The 27,685-nt window shown below is 44.6% G+C and overlaps 1 protein-coding gene across 10 annotated transcripts in view; it reads left to right on the plus strand.

The window, feature by feature from the left end:
- Positions 1 to 27,685, plus strand: part of DEPDC5 (DEP domain containing 5, GATOR1 subcomplex subunit) — a 151,952-nt gene that overhangs the window by 24,109 nt on the left and 100,158 nt on the right. For all 10 annotated transcript variants that reach the window (XM_051826696.3, XM_051826701.3, XM_051826700.3 and 7 more), the window contains exons 9-20: positions 4,312 to 4,390; positions 5,265 to 5,326; positions 8,255 to 8,324; positions 8,635 to 8,707; positions 15,349 to 15,452; positions 17,178 to 17,252; positions 18,821 to 18,955; positions 20,261 to 20,322; positions 20,444 to 20,517; positions 22,160 to 22,229; positions 23,539 to 23,575; positions 24,692 to 24,812. In XM_051826696.3, the coding sequence (XP_051682656.3) occupies positions 4,312 to 4,390; positions 5,265 to 5,326; positions 8,255 to 8,324; positions 8,635 to 8,707; positions 15,349 to 15,452; positions 17,178 to 17,252; positions 18,821 to 18,955; positions 20,261 to 20,322; positions 20,444 to 20,517; positions 22,160 to 22,229; positions 23,539 to 23,575; positions 24,692 to 24,812 (962 nt within the window). The remainder of the gene's footprint in view (positions 1 to 4,311; positions 4,391 to 5,264; positions 5,327 to 8,254; positions 8,325 to 8,634; positions 8,708 to 15,348; positions 15,453 to 17,177; positions 17,253 to 18,820; positions 18,956 to 20,260; positions 20,323 to 20,443; positions 20,518 to 22,159; positions 22,230 to 23,538; positions 23,576 to 24,691; positions 24,813 to 27,685) is intronic.

Raw genomic sequence — 27,685 nt, forward strand, 5'->3', positions numbered from 1 at the left:
AGAGAGCTGGCCTGGAAGAGGGGCAACCGGGACAGAATCCGGCGCCCCGTCTGGGACTAGAACCCAGTGTGCCGGCGCCGCAAGGTGGAGGATTAGCCTAGTGAGCCGCGGTGCCGGCCTCCCTCAACTTATTTTTTATAGAGAAAATAATGAGTTGATTGATACCTAAAGGGATGAATAAATCTATAGATAAATTGTATAGCAAATTTCATGTTACATTTAGGAGTAGGCAATGAATATGTTGGTGTTTTCTAGCATGTTTGAGCTTTCATTTATTTACTTATTTTAAAAGAATTATTAATTTATTTTGTAAGAGTTATGGAGAGAGAGGGAGAGTAAGGGAGGGAGGGAGGGAGATCTTCTGTTTGCTGGTTCACTCCTCAAATGGCTGCAATGGCCAGGGCTGGGCCAGGCTGAAGCCAGTAGCTAGGAGCTTCATCTCGGTCTCCCATGTGGGTGGCAGGGGCCCAAACACTCTGGTCATCTTCTGCTGCTTTTCCCAGGCCATTAGCAGGGATCTGGTTTGGAAGTGGAGCAGGTGAGACTTGAACCAGTACCCATGTAGGATGCTGGCATCGCAGGTGGTAGCTTTACTGCTATGTCACTACACTAATCCCAACATGTTTCAAATTTTTCATGATAAAATGAAAAAGCATCCAAGTCCTAAATAATAACAACATTAATTAATGTGTCATACATATAAATAATAAGATATAAAGTTCTAACCATAATTACCAAGAAGTTTCAAAGTGTTTTTCAAAAATATTCAAATAAAGTAAATGTTTGACTTATTAAAAAAAAGAAAGGCAAACATTGCTAATAACAGTTTGGGAAATGGAGCGAGTGTTTGGCACAGTACTGAAGATATTGCCTAGAGTGCCCACATCCCATATCAGAGGACCTGGGTTTGAGTCCTGACTCAGGTCTCAGTTCCAGCTTCTGGCCAATAAGAAGCCTGGGAGGAAGCAGGTGAGGACTCAAATAATTGGATCCCTACCCACCCAAGTGTGAGGCTTGATTGAATTACCAGCTCCTGGCTTTAGCCTGGCCCAGTAGAGTGCATCATGGCCATTAGAGGAGTAAACTAGCAGAGATCTCTTTCTCTCCCTGCCTTTTAGATAAATAAAAACTTTTTTTTACATCGAGGTAATGATTTGAATAAGACTTTTTACTAAAAGGAAATAACAAGTGTTGGGGAGGATGTTGGAAAGTTGGAGTCCTCGTATATCACTGATAGAAAAGCCACTTATGGAGAAGTTTAGTGGTTCTTCAAACAGATCAGCAGTTACCATATGACTCAGCAGTCCTACGGTGTCTACCAGAGACCTAACAACATGCATTCCCACAAAAACACCTACAAACATTTTTATTTTTATTTTTATTTTTATTTTTTTGATAGGCAGAGTGGACAGTGAGAGAGAGAGAGAGAGAAAGGTCTTCCTTTGCCGTTGGTTCACCCTTCAATGGCTGCCGCAGCCAGCACGCTGCGGCCGGCGCACCGCGCTGATCCGAAGGCAGGAGCCAGGTACTTCTCCTGGTCTCCCATGGGGTGCAGGGCCCAAGCACTTGGGCCATCCTCCACTGCACTCCCTGGCCACAGCAGAGAGCTGGCCTGGAAGAGGGGCAACCGGGCCAGAATCCGGCGCCCCGACCAGGACTAGAACCCGGTATGCCGGCGCCGCAAGGCGAAGGATTAGCCTGTTGAGCTGCGGCACCGGCCCCACACCTACAAACATTTATCATGATTATCATTTTTCATGATAGCCAAAAAGTGGTAACAGCCTAAATGTTGATGAACATATAAACAAAATGTGCTATAACCATACAGTGAAATATCATTCAGCAATAAGACATAATGAAGTTTGCCTTTGATTCATGCAACATGATTTATGCAACTACACAGATGAACCTTGAAAATATGCTAAGTGAAAAAACCCAGATGTGGAAGTCATCAGATTGTGTGATTCCCTTTATGTCAAATGTTTGTAATAGGCAAACCAATAGAGATGGAAAATAGCTTTGTGGTTGCCAGGGCATAGGGGCTAGAGGCGTGGGATGTAACTGCTAATGGGTATGGAATTTTTCTTTTTTTTTTTTAAATTAATTTATTTATTTGAAGGCAGAGTTACAGAGAGGCAGAAGCAGAGAGAGAGAGAGAGAGAGAGAGAGAGAGAGAGACAGAGAGAGAGAAAGAAAGACAGGGAGGTCTTCCATCCACTGATTCACTCCCTAGTTGGCTACAATGGCTAGAGCTAGGCTGATCTGAAGCCAGGAGCCAGGAGCTTCCTCCAGGTCTCTCATACAGGTGCAGGGGCCCAAGGACTTGGGCCATCCTCAACTGCTTTCCCAGGCCATAGTAGAGAGCTGGATTGGAAGTGGAACAGCTGGGACCAGAGCTGGCACCCATATGGGATGCCAGCACTGACTGCAGGTGGCAGCTTTACCTGCTACACCGCAGCTCTGGCCCTGGGGTTTCTTTTTTGAAGTGATGGACCTATTCTAGAAGTAGTGATTATGGTGTACAAATATTATAAATATATTAAAATCCACTGAATTGTAGACTTTAAGATGAATTGTCTTAAAGTGAAGTTTTGTATTAACAAAAAAAAATCTTAAAAGCAAAACAATAAAAGGAATGGACCATTAAGGTAATTTGAAAAAAACAATAACTGATACTTTTATAGTTTCAAAATGAAGAGCACATTTTAAAAAATCCATAAAATGAAAACAACTAAACATACAATTTTATGTATTTACATACGTATACATAGACACGTATTTTACAAATGTGGAATGTATTAGCAAGGTCTAGAAATGTATCCTTTAGGGACCAGTGCTGTGGTGCAGCAGGTTAATGCCCTGGCCTGAAGCGCCGGCATCCCATATGGGCACCGGCTTTGGTTCGGCTCAGCTCTGGCCGTTGCGGCCAATTGGGGAGTGAACCAGCAGATGCAAGACATCTCTCTGCGTCTCTTCTCTTTGTGTAACTCTGACTTTCAAATAAATAAATAAATATTAAAAAAAAAAAAAAGAAATGTATCCTTTGAAGTGACTTGGTGAAATACCATTAGCACATAGCAAAATGCGTCCATAACCACAATAAGGCCATTTAACGTGACAGCTTGTTGAATTTTAGAAAATATCCACATCACTATCACCACGGTCAAGTATAGAACGTTTCCGTCACTCCAAGAAGTTCTCTTGTGCCCCACTGCTGTGGGTAACCCCTCACACACACATAAAGGCAACCATCCTGCTTCTTGTCTAGAGTAATTTTGTCAAAGAAGTTATCTGTTTAAAAAATAACTTTAGGGAGAGGAGAAAATAATGATAAGAACCTTGTATGTTTCTTATAAAAAGATGATATATATTTCTGTGTATTCCTGTGAAATGATTTCATAATTTTTGAAAAGTAAACACAAAGAAGTAAAACCACTCATAATACCCAAACCCGGGCATGATCATAGATATCTGGAAAAGTGTGTTTCTGGCCAGTTTTGGGGTTTCCCATGCACTACAGAGGGGGGACAAACATCCAGTCCCTGTTACAGGAAGTATATACAGCCCCAGGGAGTGAACAGTCTTTAATGAGCTCTGCTCCAAGGAGCAGGTCTCTAAGGAGCTAAAGGAGTGTTCAGGATCAACCTTCTCCCTTTCCGGCAAACCTCTTCAGAGCTTTGTGGAGAAGGGAAGGGCTGGTACCAGCCTCTGGAAAGCACACAGAGCCGGAAAGCCTCTTACTCCTGCCCTTGGGGCTGCCTGGGCAGGGGAGGTACCACGGCAATCATTACTAGACTGACAGCTCACGGTCTGGCACGTCTCGGCCCAAGGTCTGCTTCCAGAATGAGATTCCATGACTTCCCCTGCCAGACTCACGGCCCCTTCTGCATTTCTTTCGTGAACCTTCATAAAATATCTGCACAAGTTGTCGTATTTTGCATGTCTGTATCCTGTATTATGGGCTCCTAGAGGGTGGAGACGAGGTCTCCTTACTGCCTGTGAGGCAAGGCTCAGAGTAAGAGCTCAGTAATGTTGAAATGAAAGGAGGAATGTGTGGGTGAAGCTTACTTTTTAGAAGTCCCACAACACAATAAGGAAATTCCTCCATCAGCTTTTTGTTTGTTTCCGGAATTGTCATTTAAAAAATGCATTGTAAAATTTACCATCTTAACAAGTTTTAAGGGTACAGTTCAATGGAGTTAAGTTTATTTACAGTGCTGTGAAATAGGTCACCAGGACTTTGTCATCTTGCAGAACTGAAAATATTTATCATCGCTTTCTACTGAAATTATGTTTTCTTGTCTATTCTAGGTGGTGTTCCGTTCTACGTCAGCTATGGTTTACATATTTATTCAGATGAGCTGTGAAATGTGGGATTTTGATATTTATGGTACTGTTCCTCAGTGCTGATTGTAGCTGCTACTAGGGAGAATTTTCTGGTTTCCCCCAAGTTGGTATCATTTTACAGTAAGCTCCTGACGTTCTCTAAAGATGTATCCTAATGCTAAAATAGATAAATGCATATACATGTATGCATGTGTGTCCGTCTCAACCATGCTCAGATAAGAGGCAGAAAGCATATGCATTCCATGAAGTACAGGAAAGTATTCATAAAAATAACTGAATTCTCAGATCTTGAATTACAGGATGAAAAGTTGTAAGTTCTTTGGTGTCTTTCATTTCTCTTCCTATCACTCACAGAAGCAGTCGGGTTTGTTTCATATCATTAGAGTTGTGACATACCGAGTGGAGAGCAGTAGGGCTGCTATGAGATACAGACACTGTGTCCAACACAACCAGCCTCGTGGTGCAATACGATCCAAATTTGTCTCTAGCAAAACTAAGAATTAATGTTTGTATGAGTCAACAAGGTCACTCAGAACAGCAGGAATTGCAGATGATAACTGGGGAGTGTCTGGGGCCTGCCAAGTCGTCTTTAACAGACTTCAGTATAATGATCTTTGGAGGTTAGCTTGTTCTCTGATTCTGGAGATATCGCTACAGTCTGTAATCACCAAGGCTGTTTTCAAACTTAGGCTTTCCCTTGAAGCCATGGCCTGTTAGAGCGAAGCAGATACTAAATTGGTTTTGATGAGGTTTGGGATGAATCACTATACATCTGGCTTTTGTGAGTTTTTTTTTTTTTTTTTAACGTTATGGCAGAACCCACTTTCTCTTTTGTCCCATCCGTTATTTACTTAGAAAAGAAATTAGAAACAAGAAACAGAGATTGTCCTTACTCACTCCTCATTGTTTATTTTCAGGGGATCTGTATTTTGAGAAAGCTGTGAATGGTTTCCTTGCTGATCTGTTTACCAAGTGGAAGGTAGGTTTCTTATGTACTAAGTTTTGTTGCGTACACATTACTCAATGTAGATTGTTTTATTTTATTTATTTGTTAAAGATTTATTTATTTGTTTGAAAGAGTTACAGAGAGAGAGAAGGAGAGGCAGAGAGGGGCGGGGGAGGGAGAGAGAGGTATTCCATCCGCTGGTTAACTCTCCAGATGACCGCAACGGCCAAAGCTGCGCCGATCCAAAGCCAGGAGCCAGGAACTTCTTCCCGGTCTCCCACATGGGTGCAGGGGCCCAAGGACTTGGGTCATCTTCCACTGCTTTTCCAGGCCACAGCAGAGAGTTGGATCGGAAGTGGAACAGCCGGAACTAGAATCGGCGCCTATATGGGATGCCGGCACTGCAGGCGGCAGCTTTACCTGCTGTGCTACAATGCCAGCTCCTGCAGATTGTTTTAAATGCATTATTTCTGTTAAGCTGCCTTAAACTAAGCTGTCTTAAAACCCAGACTTCAGATTTAAATTACTGTAATCACCTTTGCCTGATAACAAATTTTTTTTTTGGTGAAAAATGCTCAGCTAATATACTCACTCAGTAGTGACAGACTTAAAACCTTCTCGGATCAGGAAAAAGAAAGGGATAGTTGCTTTTGACACTGATATTCACCATTGTATTATAAGTACTAAGCAGAGCAATTAGGCCAGCGTAAGACATAAGAGGCATCCTGGGGCAGGCATTGTGGGTCAGTGCATCCCATGTGGAAGTGCCTGTTCAGGTCCTGTCTACTCCGCTTGTGTTTCTGCTTTCTACCCAGCTCTGGTGCTAATGCCCCTGGGAAGCAGTGGATGATGGCTCATGTACGTGAGTCCCTCCCACATGAGAGACCCGAATGGAGTTCAGGACTCCTGACTTCAGCTGGGCCCAGCCCTGGCTGTTGTGGGTATCTGGGGAGTGAACCAGCAGATGGAATCTCCTCTCTCTCTCTCTGTCTGTGTTTGTGTATCTGCCCATAAAGTAGATGAAAATAAAAGAAAAATAAAGTTTTAAAAAGCCTCTTGCAAAGCAGTATTGCAGTCATCAACACAGCATGATATTGGCATCAGGGCTTATAAATAGATCAGTCGAATTGAAATGGAAGTCTAGGCGCTTGCTTTGGCAGCACATACACTAACATGGAAATGAAAGTCTAGCAATCAGCCTGTACTTCTGTGGTCAGTTGATTTTTTTTTTCTTTTAAGGATTTACTTATTTGAAAGTTAGAGTTACACAGAGAGAGAAGGAGAGGCTGAGAGAGAGAGAGGTCTTCCATTTGCTGGCCCACTCTCCAATTGGCTACAATGGCCAGAGCTGTGCTGATCTGAAGCCAGGAGCCAGGAGCTTCCTCCAGGTCTCCCATGTGGGTACAGGGGCCCAAGGACTTGGGCCATCTTTTACTGCTCTCCCAGGCCGCAGCAGAGCTGGATTGGAAGTGGAGCCGTTAGGATTTGAACCGGCTCCCATGTGGGATGCCAGTACTGCAGGCGGGAGCTTTACCCGCTATGCCACAGTGCCAACTCCTGTGGTCAGTTGATTTTAAACAAGGGTGTCAGGTCTACTCAGTGGGGCAAAGAATGGTGTCTTCAAAAAATGGTCTGGGATAACTGAATATCCACATAAAAAAGAGTGAACTTGGACCCTTACCTCATTTCATGTTCAGAAATGGGCCAAAATGGAGCCCAGATGCAAATATAAGAGCTAAAACTATGAAATTCTAAAAGAAAATTAAAAGGTAATCTTCATGACCTTGGATTTGGCAATGTTTTCTTTATATGACACCAAAAGCACAAGGACCAAAGAAAAGATTGATCGTTGAACTTCACCAAAGGACACTATCAAAGTGAAAATATAACCCAGAGAATGGAAGGGGATGTTCACAAATTACCTATCTGATAAGTCTAGTATCCAAAAACTAAGAGAGACATTTACAACTCAGTAACAGATAAATACTCTAACACATGGACAGGGGACTGAGAAGATGTGCACCTAGCCAGCAGGTACCTGAGAAGGTGAATCACTAGGGGAATGCCAGCTGACACCACAATGAAGTGTCAGTTCACATCTAGAAGGATACCCCCAAAAATAAGAATTTTTAAAAAATCAGAATACGATAAATGTCGTAGAAGAAGAGGCCAAGAAATTGAAGGACATGTCTGTTGTTCTTGGGAGCATAAAATGGTGTAGCCACTGTGGAAAACAATTTGGTGTTTACTCAGTAAGTTAAACAGAACCATGGGGTAGGCATTTGGCATAGCAGTTAAGATACCTGCATTCTGTATTGGAGCACCTGGGTTCAAGTCCTGGCTCCACCCCCGATTCCAGCTTCCTGTTAACGACCTTGGGAGGCAGTGATGACGGCTCAAGTAATTGGGTCCCTGCCACCCACACAGGAGACCTGGACCCCATTCCTGGTTCTGGCTTTGACCTGGTCGCAGCCCCAGCTATTGCAGGTGTTTGGAGAGCGAAGCCGAAGCAGTTGATGAAGTTTCTCTGTCTTTCTCTTTCTTGCTACTTCTCAAAATAAAAAAAATATATTTTTTTAAAAAAGAATAAAGAAGAATTACCATATGACCTAGCAATTCCACATCTGGGCATATAGCCATCCTCAGTTATCCACAGGGGATTGGTTCCAGGACGCCTATGGATCCCCAGACCTGCAGGTGCTCACATTGCTTTCATAAGATGGTATAATATTTGTATGTACCCTGTACACTTTGAGTCACTTCTGAATTACTTACAGTCCCTAACACAGTATAAATGCTCTGTGTGCACACTGTGCATGCCCCAGTTACTGGAGTTATCCTATGCCCTGCACTGCCCCTGAGCCTCCTAGAACGGAGAGTATTAGATACGTGGACGCTGGATCAGGGTGAATGAAGTACAGGATGTCAACTTGAGCCCTCTCTTTCTCTACTCATGCCTAGGAGAAGAATTGTAGTCATGAAGTGACGGTGGTCCTGTTTTCTAGAACTTTCTATGATGCAAAATCTACTGGTGAGTAACCCTTTCTCCCACCATTGCTTTCTGTTATGCGTCCCTTATCCCTAACCCAGACCATTCCTTTTTACCTTCTTTCCCTTTGTTTCCTCTTTCCCACCTTTTCCGTTAGGAGATCAGGTACAGCGGAATAGCATGGTCCATTAGTGGATGCGAGATTCATCCTAAACCAACTTAATAGATACACAATTGTGTTTGTGTGTGTGATACAAATCTTGAACTAGGATATCTTGAACTAGAGCAAGCCACAAAAACTCTGAATTTGTCTTTTCAGTCTAATCCACCTACTTCATTTTGTCTATTTCAGATGAATTTCCTGAAGTAAACCGAGCCTCAATTAGACAGGACCACAAGGGGCGATTCTATGAAGACTTTTACAAGTATGTTAGTTGCTTCACTATGATTGATTATTTGATTATTGATTATTTATTGATTGCTTCTTTCCTAACTGAAAGAAAATTTTAGTTTATAGAGAAGTTGAGAAGATAATACAGAGAGTTCCCGTATATCTTTACTGGGTTCGCTCTGATGTTAACATTTCGTAATCAGGTTACATTTGTCAAAATTAGGAGATTAGCATTGGGACATTGCTGTTAGCTAAATTCAGACTGTTTCCAGATTCCTTCAGTTTTTCTACTTGTATGCTTTTTTTTGTATCTAGGATCCAATATAAGACGCCATATTTCATTTAGACCTCCTAAGCTTTTTATTGTGAAGAGTTTGAACATGCAAAAGGGAAGTGTGAATAATAATACAATGAACTCGTATATTCAACACCTGGATTTATTGTTATTTTGCCCTATTTACATCATTTTTATGGCTAATTTTTTTTAAAATTTAGTTGATAGGTAGAGTTATGGACAATGAGAGAGAAAGACAGAGAGAAAAGTCTTCCTTCTGTTGGTTCACCCCCCAAATGGCTGCTATGGCCGGCGCTGCGCCAATCCGAAGCCAGGAGCCAAGTGCTTCTTCCTGGTCTCCCATGTGGGTGCAGGGGCCCAAGCATCTGGGCCATCCTCCACTGCAACCGGGACTAGAAACTGGCGCCCATATGGGATGCCAGCGCCACAGGCGGAGGATTAACCAAGTGAGCCATGGCACCGGCCCCTTATGGCTAGATTTTATTTTTAAATTATAGATATAACATTTTATTCCTATACAAACTAAAAAATAATATTTTCATATACAACCACAATATCATCACATTTGATGAAATTAATTATGATTCTATATTATCCATTGTCTAATATATGTGCAGATTTCCTTAATTGTCCTCAAAACAACTTATGTTTGATCTGCTTTTCTTTGTTTTAACTTAGAGAGACAGAGAGAGAGGGAGAGAGTACACAGTCCAGTTTCTCAATGGTGCCACTGAAATAGGGAACAGTTGGTGAGATAATGGAAATGCACTAGATGCAATTTTTTTTTTTTTTTTGGACAGGCAGAGTGGACAGTGAGAGAGAGAGACAGAGAGAAAGGTCTTCCTTTGCTGTTGGTTCACCCTGCAATGGCCGCCGTGGCCAGCGCGCTGCGGCCGGCGCACCGCGCTGATCCGATGGCAGGAGCCAGGTGCTTCTCCTGGTCTCCCATGGGGTACAGGGCCCAAGCACTTGGGCCATCCTCCACTGCACTCCCTGGCCACAGCAGAGAGCTGGCCTGGAAGAGGGGCAACCGGGCCAGAATCCGGCGCCCCGACCGGGAGTAGAACCCGGTGTGCCGGCGCCGCAAGGCGGAGGATTAGCCAAGTGAGCCGCGGCGCCAGCTCTAGATGCAATTTGATGGGGTTTCTTAATTGCACGGACTTCAGGACTTTTTTAAGTTCTTAGATGTGTGGCAAAATTTATTGCATCGTTATTGGCACTTCAGTTGGAGGATAGCGTAGACATTAAAATGGACATTAGAAAGCTGTTTGGTCAGCTGGTGTTGTGCCACAGGGAGCAAAGTCATTCCTGTAACACTGGTGTCCCATGTCGGAGCTCTGGTTCCAATCTTGGCTGTTGCACTTCCAATCCAGCTCCCTGCTAATGTACCTGGGAGAACCTAATTTAGGAGGTCCTAAGTAATATGGGCCCCTGCCACCCATGTGGGAGTCCCTGATAGAGCTCCAGGCTCTTGGCTTGGGCCTGGACCAGCCTAGACCCTTTTAGCCATTTGGGGAGTGAACCAACTGATGGAAAATCTCTTTCTCTTTTCCTTTCTGTCATTTCTCCTTTCAAATAAAATAAATAAATAAATAAAAAAGGCCATTTACTTTTGAGAAAGTGTTAGATTGATTGTTTTATTATTATCTAAGTTATAAAGATTTTTTTTAGATTTATTTATTTATTTGAAAGGCATACTTACAGAGAAGGGAAAGAGAGATCTTCTGGTTCATTCCCTAAATGTCCACACTGGCCAGGGCTGGGCCAGGCTGAAATCAGGAACCAGGAATTTCATCTGGGTCTCTCATGTGGGTACAGGGGCCCAAGAACTTGGGCCATCTTCTGCTGCTTTCCAAGGTGCATTATCAGGGAGCTGGATTGGAAGTAGAGCAGCCAGGACTGGAACCAGCACCAATATGGGATGCCAGTGTCACAGGGGGCGGCTTAACCCGCTCGCCCCCAAAGATGTCATGTTTATGAAAAACAGTCCTTTAGGTAATGTGCACATTTCATTACCTCTGACTATACTAGGGAAATCCAGAAAGTTCACACAATATGGAGTTACATGATAAATATTTTTATGCAAAGCTTTTTTTTTTTTTTTTTTTTTTTTTGGACAGAGTGGACAGTGAGAGAGAGAGAGAGAGAGAGAGAAAGGTCTTCCTTTTTTCCGTTGGTTCACCCCTCAATGGCTACCGCGGCCAGCGCACCACGCTGATCCAAAGCCACGAGCCAGGTGCTTCTCCTGGTCTCCCATGTGGGTGCAGGGCCCAAGGACTTGGGCCATCCTCCACTGCACTCCCGGGCCACAGCAGAGAGCTGGCCTGGAAGAGGGGCAACTGGGACAGAATCTGGCGCCCCAGATGGAACTAGAACCCGGTGTGCCGGTGCCGCAGGTGAAGGATTAGCCTAGTGAGCCACGGCACTGGCCACAAAGCTTTTTTTTTTTTTAATCTGTACACAGAGTCTTGATAGTTCTAGGGGAAGTAGGTACAATGAAAAATGTGCATATAGTTAAAAAATTTTTTTGATCAAAAAACCTTTTAATTCCAATTTCCATGTGCTTTTTGGAAATGCCCTTGTACTTGGTAAAGCCTTTTGAAATACCTCTAATGGTTCAGTCTTTCTCAGACTACTTGCTTCTGTAACTAAGAGGGAAAAACTCCTTATTAATTTCCCGTCTTACCCTGGACTTGGAGATAATATCTGTTTTTCAGTAACAGTTGACTTTGAATTTCGTTTACATCTCAAATGCCAATCTTCTCCTCCTGGGGCTTTAAATGTATTTCTTTGTAGCTAGCTCCTTCCTAAAGCCCTAGCCAGCATAAAAAAAAAAAAAAGAAAAAAAATTTTTTTTCAACTTTTATAGTAGCATTCCCCCCAAATAATTTTTATACTGTAATTTTTGGAGGAGGGGATTTTAAAATGGTGATTATAGATGAGTAGCAATGAGTGACAGAAGTTATAGAAAGTTTTGGGGCCAGTGCTGTGGCATAGCAGATTAAACTGACACTCACGTGGGAGACCCAGATAATGACATTCTCTTACATAACCAAAATATTGTGATATTCAGGACATTTAATTAACATTGCTATAAATATTATTACCTAACCTAGAGCTCATACTCAAATTTTGGTAACTGTCATACTTTCCCTTATATCAGATCCAGTGTTCTTTCTAGAATCATGCATTGCTTTTAGCTTAGATAATCCTTTTTTTTTTTTTTTTAAAGACTTAGTTTATTCATTTGAAAGGCAGAGTTCCAGAGAGAGAGGGAGAGAGAGAGAGAGAGAGCCTCTATCCACTGGTAAACTCACCAAATGGCCGCAAATAGTCAGAGCTGGGCCAGTCAGAAACCAGGAGCTTCCTGTGGGTCTCCCACTCAGGTGCCGGTGCTCAATTACCTGATGCATCCGCCACTGCCTTCCCAGGAGCATTAGCAGGGACCTGGATCCGAAGCAGAGCAGCTGGGACTCGATCCAGTGTCCTTATGGGATGTTTGCACTGCAGATGGTGGCTTCACCTGCTAAGCCACAGCACCAGCCCCAGATTAGATAATCTTTTGTGCTTCTTTCTGTTTTCCAGTACTTGCCATTCCTGGCAAGATCCTCTTCTTAGCTTACTTTTTCATCTTTTTTTGTTTTTTGTTTTTTGTTTTTTTGCTTTGAATCTTGCTGTTACTTTAACTTTGCAGTCCAAAGTGAAATACTTCTTTTTTTTTTTTTAAGATTTATTTTATTTATTTGAAAGACAGAGTTACAGAGAGAGGTAGAGAAAGAGAGAGAGGTCTTCCATCCCCTGGTTCACTCCCCAGATGGCTGCAACGGTCAGAGCTGCACTGATCCAACGCCAGGAGCCAGGAGCTTCTTCCAGGTCTCCCATGTGGGTGCAGGGGCCCAAGGACTTGGGCCATCTTCGCTGCTTTCCCAGGCCATAGCAGAGAGCCAGATCAGAAGAGGAGCATCCAGGACTCGAACCAGTGCCCATATGAGATGCCAGCACTTCAGGCCAGGGCTTTAACCCACTGCACCACAGCACTGGCCCCAAAGTGAAATACTTTTAATTTATTTATTTTCATTTTATTTGAAAAGCATAGATAGCAAGAGAAACAGAGAGAGAGAGATAGAGAGATCTTCCCTCTACTGGTTCACTTACCAAATGCCCACAATAGCCAAGGCTGGGCCAGGCCGAAACCTAGAACTCCATCTGGGTCTCCCATGTAGGTGGCAGGGACCCACATACTTGAGCCATCACCTGCTCTCTCCCAGGATTTACATTATTTGGAAGTTGAACTAGCAGCGGAGGTGCTGGGAGTCGAATCAGGCACTTTGATATGGAATACAGGTGTCCCAAGTAACAGCTGAAGCCACTCTGCCAAATGCCCACCCCAGGGAATCACTTTTAAAAATATAAGAAAATTAATCTTTTTCTGTTTAACACAACTTAAAATTGGCATGATGTCTTTTTCTTTTAATAAAATCAAATATACATAAGTAGAGATAATAGAATTCCTAACTTTCATAAATCTGTTATCCATATTTAATTACAAAAATTGATCACATTATTTTTGATGGCTATATAATATTGTCAAACTTTTTCATAATTTAATTCTTTATTATTATACTAATTTTTTCTAATTTTTAAAATGATCTATGCCACTGAAAAATACATAGTTATATGTCTCAGTTTCTTTAGGATGACTTCCTAGAACTAAAATTATAAGATTAAGGGAAATCTTTTTTTAAAGATTTATTTATTTACTTGAAAGTCAGAGTTACAAGAGAGAGAAGGAGAGGCAGAGAGAGAGAGAGAGAGAGAGAGAGAGGTCTTCCATCCACCGGTTCACTCCCCAATTGGCTGCAATGGCTGGGGCTATGCTGATCTGAAGCCAGGAGCCAGGAGCTGCTTCTGGGTCTCCCACGTGGGTGTGGGGGCCCAAGGACTTGGGCCATCTTCTACTGCTTTCTCAGGCTATAGCAGAGAGCTGGATCAGATGAGGAGCATCCAAGACTCGAAACGGGGCCCATATGGGATGCCAGCACTGCAGGTGTGTCGCTCCCCCTCTTCGCGGAGGAACGACACAGGACCCTGCACTGTTCTTTTGTCTGCTCGGCCCTCCCCGGGTTTGCTGCTGGTTCTTCCCGGGTTGGCTACCGTCCCTTCTACCTCCGTGGAAGGGCGGTTCCCCTGCCACTTTCCCCACTTCCGCGGGGGAGCAGCACACCGCCGGCCGGCTCTCTCGGGGGCTGCTCAGATGTTATCCGGATGTTCCTCTTAGATGTTCCTGGTGCATGGTGTCTCTCTCCTCCTTTATAGTCCTCTTCCACCAATCCCAACTCTGCTACCCACATGCCGAGTACGCTGCTCTCCTCCAATCAGGAGCAGGATCAGCTCCTGCAGGTTATAGGTCGAACTGGAGGCAGCTGTGTAAAAGTTGTTTACTCCTCTCCCAGCGCCATATTGTGGGAGAGCAGATGCATAGAATAAGTCTTAATTCCAGTAACTTAGTCTAGTCTGAGTTGCTCCCCACACAGGTGGTTACTTTACTCGCTACACCACAGTGCCGCCCCCACCCCCTGCTTTTTTTTTTAAAGATGTGTTTTATTTATTTGAAAGGGAGAATCACAGAGAGAGAGAGAGAGACAGAGAGGTCTTCCATCCTCTGGTTCACTCCCCAAATGGCCTCAACAGCCGGGGCTGGGCTGATCTGAAGCCAGGAGCCAGGAGCTTGTTCTGGGTCTCCCATGCAGGAACAAGGGTCTAAGCACTTGGGCCATCCTCCACTGCTTTCCCAGGCACATTAGCAGGGAGCTGGATTGGAAGTGGAGTGGCCAAGACTTGAACCGGCGCTCACATGGGATGCTGACACTACATGCGGTGGCTTAACTTGCTATGCTGCAATGTTGGGCCCCCAAAATTTTCTTTTAAAATTTAAAATTTGTGTGTGTGTGTGTGGGGGGGGAACAGTCACATGGTTTTTAAAGGTACAGATGGTATATACTGTAAATAAATATACTGTATTTAAATTCCCATCCATCCATTTCTGCTTTTCCTAAGCTCCGCCTCCCAACCTGGGCATTTTTATTGTATTTGTAGTACATATACACAGATGTTCTTCTTTTTTAAGTGTTTTTTTAATACACACCAAACTTGTGTGACCTCAACAATATGTGAGACTGTTCATATCCATGCTCCAGGACTATTAATGCAATGACTTTCGCTTGTTAATGTTGGCCAAATGCATTTGACTTTATGACTTACTATTTCTGGCAAGTTCTCCTAACTCTTGGAATCCCATCTTCTTCCCTTGCAACCTTGCAAGGACCGTGAAGTCCCGTATGTCACAGCTGTTTCATGTCTTTTTATGATACCCCTTTCAGAGTAGTGGTGCAGAATGAGAGAAGAGAAGAGTGGACCTCCCTCCTTGTGACCATTAAAAAGCTCTTCATCCAGTATCCAGTGTTGGTGCGACTGGAACAGGCAGGTACTGCATCCGTGTAACAGAAGGTGTTGGGGGGGAACAGGTATGGATCGGAGGCTGGAGGAAGAGAACAGGGTCACACTTGTTTGCCTTGCATTTCTATGGAGAGATTTTGCTCTGTTGGGTTTCTATTTCCTGCTGGATCCATATCTAGCAAGTTCAACAAGGTCCCTAATACTGTGTGTGTGTGTTTTTGTGTACTTTAGTTTGTTTTCCATCCTGGGAATAAAATACCTGAGACTGGGTACTTCATAAAGAAAATAAGCTTATTTATCTGAAAGATTTAATATTTTAAATTTATTTATTTGAAAGGAGAGAGAGAAGGGGAAAGAGAGAGATATCTCCCATCTGCTAGTTCATTCCCTAAAGGCCCACAACCTCCAAGGTGAGGCCTGGCTAAATCCAGGAGCCAGAACTCCATGTGGGTCCCCTATGTCAGTGCTAGGGACCCAAGTACCTGAGCCATCATTTTCTGCCTCCCAGGGTGCACAGTATTTGGAAGCTGGATGGGAAGGAAAGCAGGGACTAGAACTGAAGCACTCTGATAGGAGAACATTGCAAGTGGTGTCCTAACCACTGTTCTACAACCCCAGGCCCAGGCTCACAGCTCTGAAGTCTGAAGATCCAAATATCCTGGCACCTGCTCTGTGAGGGCCCCGTGGTTGCCTGGCATTACGCTGCATTGCACTGGAGAGGGAGTAATCCCCTGGTGAGACAGGATGGCTCAGAGAATCGAAGGGGCCAGATTTGCCTTTTTTTTTTTTTACAGGCAGAGTGGACAGTGAGAGAGAGAGAGGGACAGAGAGAAAGGTCTTCCTTTGCCGTTGGTTCACCCTCCAATGGCCGCCACGGCCGGCGCACTACGGCTGGCGCATCATGCTGATCCGAAGCCAGGAGCCAGGTGCTTTTCCTGGTCTCCCATGCAGGTGCAGGGCCCAAGGACTTGGGCCATCCTCCACTGCACTCCCGGGCCATAGCAGAGAGCTGGCCTGGAAGAGGGGCAACCGGGACAGAATTCGGTGCCCCGACCGGGACTAGAACCGGTGTGCCTGCGCCACAAGGTGGAGGATTAGCCTATGGAGCCACGGCTCCGGCCCAGATTTGTCTTTATAACAGTCCTCTCCTGAGAGTTAACCTGGGTCCTATAAAAATGATATCCGTGCCTTCTGAGGACAACTAAACGTTGTACTGGGCTTCACTGCCTCTTAATATGACCACCCTGGGACCAGTCTTCTAACACATGGATCCTTGGGGGGGACAAACGACATCCTAGCCACAGCAGAGTGGAGGGCCCCATGGAGCCAGACACTGCCTACTTATCAGTATTTTTTTTTTTTGAAAGATTTATTTTATTTATATGAAAAAAGTTACAGAGAGAGGTAGAACAAGAGAGAGAGGGGACTTCCATCTGCTGGTTCACTCCCCAAATGGCTGTAACGGCCAGAGCTGAGCTGATCTGAAGCCAGGAGCCAGGAGCTTTTTCCGGGTCTCTCATATGCATGCAGGGGCCCAAGGACTCGGGCCATCTTCTAACTGCTTTCCCAGGCCATAGCAGAGAGCTGGATCACAAGTGGAGCAGCCAGGACTTGAACTGGTGCCCATAGGGGATGCCAGTACCACAGGCTGGGGTTTTAACCTGCTGCTCCACAGTGCCGGCCCCAATCAGTATTTTTTTAAGTGTTCCTCTTTCATGACATGTTTTCCCATCTCCTGTATCTTTTGTTTCAGAGGGCTTTCCTCAAGGAGACAATTCTACCTCAGCCCAAGGAAACTACCTAGAGGCCATCAACCTGTCATTCAATGGTGAGTGACACCACCAGCCACAGTGAGCCAGCATCTTGCTCACATGTGGCCGTGAACTTCTCTTTACCTATCGTCCCCCAAACCAGTCTGAGTTGATGATGCCTGGCCCCGCCTACTGCTTAAGGTAATTCAAAGCAATAGCTTGTGGCTGGATGGTTTTAATGACCAACATTTTAGCTCTTGGGTCTTTTCGTGGGAAGTTAACTTGGTATTCTCCTCTGTTTCTTGGAGGGACTTTCTCTTGAACTCTTTGTTTAACTACAGACTGTGTTGTTATTTTTCACCCCATTCCTCAACTGCTTTTAGCTAATTTTAAAATCCACTTTTTTTTTTTTTGGTAAACTGCAAAAGTAATCCATATTCCTAGAATTCAAGTAAAAATATATATCTCCAATCCTGTCCTAAGTGGAGTTATTGTCATCAATTTGGTTTCTTCCCTGCTTTTATGTATTAGCTGGGAGATGTGGTGGTTTGCAGATAACAGAAACCTACTGAGTTGGTTTATACAAAAAAAGGGAAATTTACCCTAAGGATACTTAGGGCGGCCTGAATATCTTTATTAAAGATGGGGACCTTGGTAGCTGTGGGAACTGTAGCAGCAGAAACTTCTAGAACTACATTCAGTGTCTCTGCTCTCTGTTCAGAATCCCACATTTCCAGTAGAGAAAAGTCTGTCTGGTTGCCCGGCTCTGGTTCAGTGTCTTGGCACCTGCCAGTGGTGGAAGCGATGATGCGTGGTCAAAGCATTCTGCTTGTCATCTTCCCACATGTCTGTTCCCAGCTGCTGGGGAATGTGAGAGCATGAGATTCATTACTAACTTTTTTGGGCTGTATTTGATTATCATTGATTTTCCATAGTAAAAATAGCAGAGGCCAGAAATAAAAAATGAACCTGCCAACTTTTCATCAAGCCATCCCAAGATTCCAGTCCACTCTCTTAAATAGTGTTGAAAATTAATATTTGGGTTTTTTATATATTTCAACACAGGCTCATTTATGGATGGTTTCAATTAGCAGCATGAAATTTGAGCATTTATGGCGTCAGTGGGGAGGATCAACCAAAGTGACAGTAACTTGGTCCTGTGTTCACACAGTTCTTTTTTTTTTTTTTTTTTTAAGATTTATTTGTTTGAAAGAGTTACAGAGAGGGAGAGGCAGAGAGATAGAGAGGTCTTCCATCTGCTGATTCACTCCCCAAATGGTTGCAATGGCCAAAACTGCACCGATCCAAAGCCAGGAGCCAGGAGCTTCCTCTAGGTTTCCTACACAGGTGCATCTTCAATTGCTTTCCCAGGCCACAGCAGAGAGCTAGATGGGAAGTGAACAGCCAGGACTCAAACCGGCACCCATATGGGATGCCAGCGCTGCAGGTGGCAGCTTTACCCGCTATGCCACTGCGTCTGCACAGTTCTTAAGTGGAAGAGGAAAGACACATGTGCACTTTAACAAGAATTCGGACGGTACAACTACAGACAAAACACTGCGCAAGTACAGAGATGCTCACTGGAGGCTGGTTTCTGAGAGCTGTGATGTCATCATCACCAGGGCATTTTTTGTTTCGTTTCCAGTGTTTGACAAACACTACATCAACCGCAACTTCGACCGAACTGGGCAGATGTCCGTGGTGATCACGCCCGGGGTGGGTGTCTTTGAAGTGGACCGCCTACTCATGATCCTGACCAAACAGCGGATGATAGATAACGGTAACGCCCCCTCGTTTGTGCCCAGTCTCAAGTTCATAGCCTGACTTTCCCTTGAAACCCTGGGCTTTTACTGATGCTTAGAATGACAAGAGTTCCACAAGGGAGGCGCTCCGCCTGTTATAAGATCTGGGGATGTCAGCAAGCGTTAAAAAGACATGAAGAGTTCCTGGAAAGACAGCTTTGGGAAATACTCGGTCCTGCCACAGTTAAGCAGATCCCATGATTGCAGGTCTTTGTCAGAGTTTTTATTTATTTATTTTTAAAAGATTTATTTATTTCAAAGGCAGAGTTACACATAGAGAAGGAGAGACAGACAGAGAGAGAGAGAGGTCTTTCATCCACTGGTTCACTTCCCAGTTGGCCACAGTGGCCAGAGCTGCGCCAGTGTAAAGCCAGGAGCCAGGAGCTTCCTCCAGGCTTCCCAAGTGGATGCAGGGGCCCAAAGACTTGGGCCATCTTCCACTGCTTCCCCAGGCCATAGCAGAGAGCTGGATCGGAAGTGGAATAGCCAGGACTTGAACCAGCACCCAAATGGGATGACAGCACTGCAGGCGGTGGCTTTACCCGCTATGCCACAGTGCCGGCTCCTGAGGGTGAATGCGGTCCTTTGAATTTGCAAGCATATTTGGCTCTTTACTTGGGGGTGTTGTTTTAAGGGACCAGTGTGCCATTAGCACACCTTGGGAAGCACCATCAGATCATGCAGCCTGGTCCCCCCGCCATGATGAGCCATGCATCCCCAACTCTGTCTCACGCTTCCCAGTTCAATTTATGTCTCACAGTTTATGGGAGGGTAAATCCTGATCGTGCAATAAAGAAGCTCTGTTAAGTGATATGGATCGTTTTAGTTTTTGCTGAGATTATAAAGTTCTTTTTACTTCCTGGCCTTGACATTTAAGTAAGGGAGGCTTGGTTGTCTTTTTTTTTTCTTTTATTCCCTTTTTTTTTTTTTTTTTTTGCAAGTCACAACCTTCAGGGCAGCCAAAGGCTAATTGTCAAGCACTGAACAACAGCAGTGGAGGCTGAGCCAGGTTGAAGCCAGGAACCCAGAACTCAATCCAGGTCTCCCCCATGGGTGGCAGACACTTGATTACTTGACCTGCTGCTTCACAGGGGTATGATGGGGCTCAGCAGAGAGGAGATAAAACACATCTACTTCTTTGCTGTGTAAGCCATGCTGATAAGGCTATAAATTACAGCGTGGTTCATCCGCTTTGCCTCATTGCATCATTAGTAGTCTGGAACACTTTACTGTCCTGCATCCGCCACCCCACCTCCAGCTCGTTTTGTCTTTTCTTTTTTTAGGAATTGGCGTGGACTTGGTGTGCATGGGAGAGCAACCATTGCACGCTGTCCCATTGTTCAAGGTAATTTGGGACTTACTTGCTAAAGGGCAGTTTGAGTATACTTGAAAACAAAGGAGTTGGAGTAGTCCCACGCCCTACTTGTTTATCAGCTTATCTGTTCATTGGCTGTATTTCCTTGCAGCTGCATAATCGGAGCACTCCTCGCGATTCTCGTCTGGGCGATGACTATAATATTCCTCACTGGATAAACCACAGGTGGGTGTGAGCTTGAGTCATAATAGATGAGGGTTTCAAATAGCTTTCTTGGTATTTTCTCTTTAAATCTGTTAAGTTCTGGGGACAGCCATTGTAGTGCAGCAGGGTAAGCTGCCACCTGCAACTCTGGCATCCCATGTGAGTGCTGGATCAAGTCCCGGCTACTCTGCTTCTGTTCCAGTTCCCTGATAATGCTCCAGGAAAAGCAGCAGAAAATGGTCCAAGTACTTGGGCCCCTGCAATCCATGTGGGAGTCCAGGATGGAATTCCTGGCCCAGCCTAACCATGACGGCCATTTGTGGAGGGAACCAGTGGATGGAAGATCTCTCTCTCTCTTTTTTCCTCTGTCACTCTGTCTTTCAAGTAAATAAAATAAATCTTTAAAAATTTTTTAAAGTGAATCTGTTAAGTTTTGATTATAACACTAAATCTTTGGTAAGGAAAATGTGGAAATCAAAGTTGTAATACTTGCCTTGGATTCCCCTGCATGTAGAGCATGTGGGGTGGGCATTTGACACAGTGGTTAAGATGTTGCTCAAGGTGCTCACATCTGACGTAGGAGTACCCGACTTCCTGCTAATACACACACCTAGACGCAGGAGGTGATAGTTTTTAAGTAATTGAGCCTCTGTCACCCATGTGAGATGCCTAGATTGATTAGTTATTGAGTGATAAGGACCTTCCTTTGGCCCAGCATCAGGACAGGTTATCAAGGTGGAAAAGCATCATGGGGTAGATAGATTTAATCCCAACCATAAGGAGATTCTCACCCAGTTAGGAATTAGCACGAGCACATGAAATGGATTATGGGAAAGAAAAGAACAGCAGTTAAAGACATACTTTTAAAAATTATTATTTTATAAAGATTTATTTATTTATTTAAAGACAGAGAGGGAGAGACAGATAGAAAAATCTTCCATCTCCTGGTTCAGTCCCCAAATGGCCGCAAAGGCCAGAGCTGGGCCAGTCCAAAGCCAGGAGCCAGAAGCTGCTTCAGGGTCCCTCACATGGGTACAAGGTCCCAAGTATTTGAGCCATCCTCTGCTGCTTTCCCAGGAACATTAGCAGGGAGCTGGATCAGAAGTGGAGCAGCTGGCACTCAAACCGGTGCCCATATGGGCTGCTGACATCGTAGGTAGCAGCTTTACCTGCTATACCACAACCCCGGCCCCTAAAATTATTTTTATTATTATTGTATTTGAAAGGCAGTGAAACAGACAGACAGATCTCCCATCTGTTGGCTTACTCCCCAAATGCCCACAACAGCTGGGGCTGAGCCAGGCCAAGACCAAGATCCAGGAGCTTCCTCCAGATGTCCCATATGGATGGATGCTGGGCACCCAAGTACTCGAGCCATTACCTGCATTAGCAGGTAACTGGAGTTAAAAGTGGACCTGGGACTTGAGCCCAGCACTCTGAAACAGGATGCAGGCATCCTTTGTGGCATCTTAAAATACGGTGCCAAAGTCTGTCCCTAGTTACCGTTTTATAACCATTGCAAAACAGGTTACTTTTGGGAAGAGAGCAAAGTCCAAAGCAAAGTCAGTTACAATGGAGGGAGTCGATCTATACCTGGTTTGTCAACTGTCTCTTGAGGTTTATAATAAAAGAGGTTACATTAATGACCCCGTTGCCTTTACAGTTTCTACACCTCCAAAAGCCAGCTGTTCTGCAACAGTTTCACCCCACGAATAAAACTTGCAGGAAAGAAGGTAGGTTTCACTAAGCATCAGTAGTGCCTTTGAGAGACCCTGTTACACAGTGACGTTGATGTGTTGTTCCTGAAGTACCTCCCCTTCCTGCTCACTGCCCCCAGTTCTTCCCTACTCCCCACCCTGTCATTAATGGGGCTTATAAAATTTGTCTCGGAACTTTATCATTGTATACATTTGATAAGTAATAGCAAGACAAACTTTAGACTGCAGGCACTATATTTTTAAAAATTTTTTAAAGATTTATTTATTTGAAAGGCAGAGTTACAGAGAGAGAGGGACAAACAGGGAAAGAGAGATCCTCCATCCACTGGTTTACTCCCCAAATGGTCACAGTGGCCAAGGTAGGGCCATACCAAAGCCAGGAACTTCTTCCAGGTCTGCCATGTTGGTGCAGGGGTCCCAAGCCCTTGGGTCATCTTCCACTGCTTTCCCAGGCACATTAGCAAGGAGCTGCCCCAGAAGTGGAACAGTCAGGACTCGAACCTGCACCCAAATAGGGTGGGTGGCATTACAGGCTGCAGCTTTACCTGCTGTGCCACAATGCCAGCCTCAGGAAATGCGTTTCACAAAAAGATGACAAAGATTTTATTTTATTGTGATGTGACTGGTTTATTGAGACCCTGAAGCTGCTCATGTAGCAGTGAGGACGATGATAGGCAACGTATGTCGCAGCCTTCTGAGGTTTTTATGACTTTACCACCACCATTCTCAGCAAAATGGAGCAAAGGAAGCAAGAATGAGCATTGTTATGGGAGATCTAAGGGTCCTGAAAAGGAATCATTAAGAAAATGACAGAAATGATGGCTCTAGCAGCTCCCCACCCACAACTCCATTTTAGCAAATTAGGTGATCTGTGGCCTGTTTGGCTCTGGTGGGTCTACACCTACAGAGAGGTGCCTTGTCTGGTCATTCAATCAGGTGGGACCCAGCCATGGTAGAACAAACATAACCATGGATACAGCAGGAATCTAATGATTCGGGCTTGGGTTTTGCCTGTTAACTGTGTGACTTTTGCAAGGCTCTTATTTTGCTGTAGAACTGAATATGCTTGCCTGTCAAGTGGGGTCCATGCCCCCACCAAATGGAGGCTTGATAGTAAACAGGATGTGCGATGGGAAGTAGAGGACCCAGCAGGGCCTGGCATCATGGTAGCTAGGTGTCAGCTGTTAGCTTGTGGCTTTCCGTTGGTTACAGGGAGGGTTAACACAGGGTCTGTGTCCAGGGGAGCAGCCGTGTATGTAACTGTGCCTTAAAATAAGTTCTGTTCTCACAGAGATAATAATTAATCATCTATTTAATTTTACAGTCTGCCTCCGAGAAAGCAAAAAATGGCCGTGATACATGTGAGTATTTTTTGAGATCTTCTTTCAGCATTTTTAGAAAGAGTCAGCTAACCCATGGCAACAGGGTTAGGTGAAGCCACATAAAAAGTTTGCAGCCAGGGCCGGCACAGTGGCATAGCTGGTAAAGCTGCCACCTGCAGTGCCAACATCCTATATGGTGCCAGTTCGAGTCCCAGCTGCTCCACTTCCCATCCAGCTCTCTGCTGTGGACTGGGAAAGCAGTAGAAGATGGCCCAAGTCCTTGGGTTCCTGCACCCACGTGAGAGACCTGGAAGAAGCTCCTGGCTTTGGATCAGCACAGCTCAGCCATTGCGGCCATCTAGGGAGTGAACCAGCAGATGGAAGAACTCTCTCTCTCTCTCCCTCTGCCTCTCTTCTCTCTCTGTGTAACTCTGACTTTCAAGTAAATAAATAAATCTTTAAAAAAAAATAGACGATGAGAAAATCTGCATTTTCCCCATAGATCAATTATAGTGATCAGATAGAAAGTTTTATTTACATGGTTTAAAAAATTTTTAAAGACTTATTTATTTATTTGAAAGTGTTACAGAAAGAGGGAGAGACAGAGAGAGAGATCTTCCAGCCTCTGGTTCACTCCCCAGATGGCTGCAATGGCTAGGGCTGGGCCAGGCCAAAGCCAGGAGCTTCATTTGGGTCCTCCATTTAGGTTCAGGGGCCCAGACTCTTGGACTATCTTCCACTGCTTTTCCCAAGCCATTAGCAGGGAGCTAGATCAGAAGCAGAACAGCTGGGACATGAACTGGCATCCGTATGGCGTGTTGGCATCGCAGATGGCAGCTTTATCCACTGCACCAGGACACCAGTCCCCGTGGATGGGAAGCTTCAAACTATTAACTGTATGAAAATGATATTTTCTAAAAAGTACCACAAAGAAAGAAATGCTGTGAATACCTCGCCTTTATTTAGTGCTACACTGTTTCTAGGTCACTTCCATACATAAATTATTTCATCTCAACAGTCTGATGGATGGGCGACTATTCCACTTGCTCAGGGGAGAGGACGATCTCCTGGGCTTGTAAATTTTGGTGAGGGCCCTCCAGAGGCATCTGTATAAAATGGATTCAGATGGCAGTTTATGTTCCCTGTGTGTTTCAGCTCTCGGAACTCCAAAAGAATCTGAGAACGCCCTTCCCATCCAAGTGGATTACGATGCCTACGATGCGCAAGTGTTCAGGCTGCCTGGCCCGTCCCGGGCTCAGCGCCTCGCCACCTGCAGGTTTGCCTCACGATTCTCTTGGGGGTGCATGCAAAAACCATGCAGGGAAACCTGACGTCCAAATAGGTACCTGTATGATTGCAGCCTTGAAAATGTTTTAAGCTAAAATCAGCCAAACAGAAGCCATGCTGTGTAGATCGTTAAGGATCCTGTCTTCAGGCCCTACAACCCAGCCAGTTACCTTGCCATGAAGAATTGCCTCAGAATAAGGAGAGGGTTCTTAGGCTTTTTATAGCCAAGAGAGGGAGTGCACAGCTTCCGGAATCTTCCTCTCACTGGGCTGGGACTAATAGATACTTGTATCCTTGGGCCCAGAAAGATTCTTTTAGGTTTATTATTCTCAGATGCCAAGAGGTTTTCTTTAACTCCTGCTTGTTAAGTTTGCTCTGTGGAGTTTGCATCACATGGTTTTTAACTGTGATGTGGTTGGACTTAACTGATCTTCATTCCCAGCTCTTATATAAGAAAGCCCTCTGTGGCTGGCGCTGTGGCTCACTAGGCTAATCCTCCGCCTAGCGGCGCCAGCACACCAGGTTCTAGTCCCGGTCGGGGCACTGGATTCTGTCCCGGTTGCCCCTCTTCCAGGCCAGCTCTCTGCTGTGGCCAGGGAGTGCAGTGGAGGATGGCCCAAGTGCTTGGGCCCTGCACCCCATGGGAGACCAGGAGAAGCACCTGGCTCCTGTCATTGGATCAGCGCGGTGCGCTGGCCACAGTGCGCCGGCTGCGGCGGCCATTGGAGGGTGAACCAACAGCAAAGGAAGATCTTTTTCCCTGTCTCTCTCTCTTATTGTCCACTCTGCCTGTCAAAAAAAAAAAAAAAAAAAAAAAAAAAAGCCCTCTGTGCTTATATAGTTAGCATATTTTATATTTTCTTCTCGTACTTTAGAGCCTGGGAATTTAAGCTGGATCTTTGTGTAGAATTGTTTTAAACGAATTTGCAGAAGAGAACTCTGTAGCTTGTTTTCTCCCCCCAAAAGTTGACCAAATACCATGCGTCCATTTTCCACATGTCTTGAACCTGCAGGTTTAAGCACAGATGACTATAGGAATACTATGTCTCTTTATTTTCTGGCACACGAGCTTATGGGGCCAACATGATTGCTGGTGTGTTCTCTTTCTTCATCCCATTCTGACATCTCATTCTGAAAAATGGCTAGAGCTCGGAGTGTGTTAACAGTAACCCTTCTATGTGTGTGTGCTGCTTAGGAGTTCAGTCAAAGCTACTTAGAGACTTTTCTTCTTCTGAGTCCTTAGAAATATCCTCTGAGTCCAAGGTTCTTGATTAGTTTCTTTCTTTCCTTCCTTCCTTCCTTTCTTTTTGGACTTACTTATTTGAAAGGCAAAGTGATAAAGAGATGTTTCATCCACTGATTCATTCCCCAAATGGCGACCATGGCCAGGTTGGTTCCAGGCCAAAGCCAAGAGCCAGGAAGCCCATTCTGGTTTCCCATGTGCGTGGCAGGAACCCAAGCACTTGGGCCAACCTCTGTTGCCTCCCCAGGTGCACTAGCAGGAAGCTGGACTGGAAGTGGAGTAGCCAGGACTAACCCTGGCGCTCTGGGATTCTGGCACCGCAGGTGGCAGCTTAACCTGCTGCACCACAGTGCCAGCCCCATCCTTGGTTTTCCTGTGTCTAATCAAAGCAGATGAGGAGACCTGGCTTTCTGAGACCCAGGGTGTATACTCCGTGAGGCACAAACCGTGTCTTCCTCGGTGCTCTGTCCCTCGCCCATGGCTGAGCATATACCAGGGCTCAAATATTTACTGTTGAAGTAGTGAGCGTGTCGTCAGCACTTGGGATCCATTTTCAGACTCTGTTTAAATTCTGGCTTAAAATCTTTCCAGGAAGAAAGAGAAGAGCCCTGATGCCAGAGGCAGCCCGATTGGAAGACTTTCTGTCTTGTTCTGGATTTTTGCCTCTCTGTGCTTTTGATCCTTCTTCCTGCTGCTTCTAGAGCTTTTTTTCCTTGGGCAGTTTTATGTTTCAATAGCAGTATATATATTTTTAAAACTAAAGAAATGTTCAGACATACTCATATGGAGAGACTTGTACAACTCTCATCATGTTGCCAGGCTTGTTTCTATTTACTTTTTCTTTTTTTTTTTTTTTTTTTTTTTTTTTTTTTTTTTTTAAGATTTATTTATTTATTTGAAAGATTACAGGGAGAGAGATCTTCCATCCACTGGTTCACCCACCCAGATAGCCAGGAACCAGGACTTCTTCCAGGTCTCCATATGAGTACAGGGGCCCAAACACTTGGGCCATCCTCTGCTGCTTTCCCAGGCACATTAGCAGAGGGCAGAAGTGGTGCAGCCAGGACTCTAATTGGCATAATATCCCATATGGGATACCGGCACTACAGGCGGAGGCTTAACCCGCTATGCTACAATGATGGCCCGCCAGGCTTGTCTCATCATTACCTCTCCCAAATTTTTTAATTTTGCCTGGATTATTTGAAAACAAATCCCAACCATTGTGGTTTTTTTTTTTCTTTGCCTGAACATACCTCAGTATACTTCTTAGTCAAAAAATAATTTTTAAAAAACATTACCATTTTCTCTCTGTCTCTCTCTCTCACTGTCCACTCTGCCTGTCAAAAAATAAATTAAAAAAAAAAAACATTACTATGCATAATTGCTAGGAATAAAATTAACACTAACTGCTTTGAAATAACACCCTGACAGTAGGGACTCCATTTTAGAGCACCTGATACTCCATCTTGATAAAGCACCCCCTACCACAAGACTCTGGTCTGAAACTGTGACCTAAAAACTCAGATAATAGCCGTACTCCTACAGTAACAGAAACTGCATCCTACTTGGCAGAGCATAGAAACTCCCCAGCATGATTGTTCAAGCTTAAAACAGAGAGG

Source organism: Oryctolagus cuniculus, chromosome 21 (assembly GCF_051225735.1).
Source record: "Oryctolagus cuniculus isolate XC-2025 breed Fujian yellow rabbit chromosome 21, ASM5122573v1, whole genome shotgun sequence".
Taxonomy (NCBI): Eukaryota; Metazoa; Chordata; class Mammalia; order Lagomorpha; family Leporidae; genus Oryctolagus; species Oryctolagus cuniculus.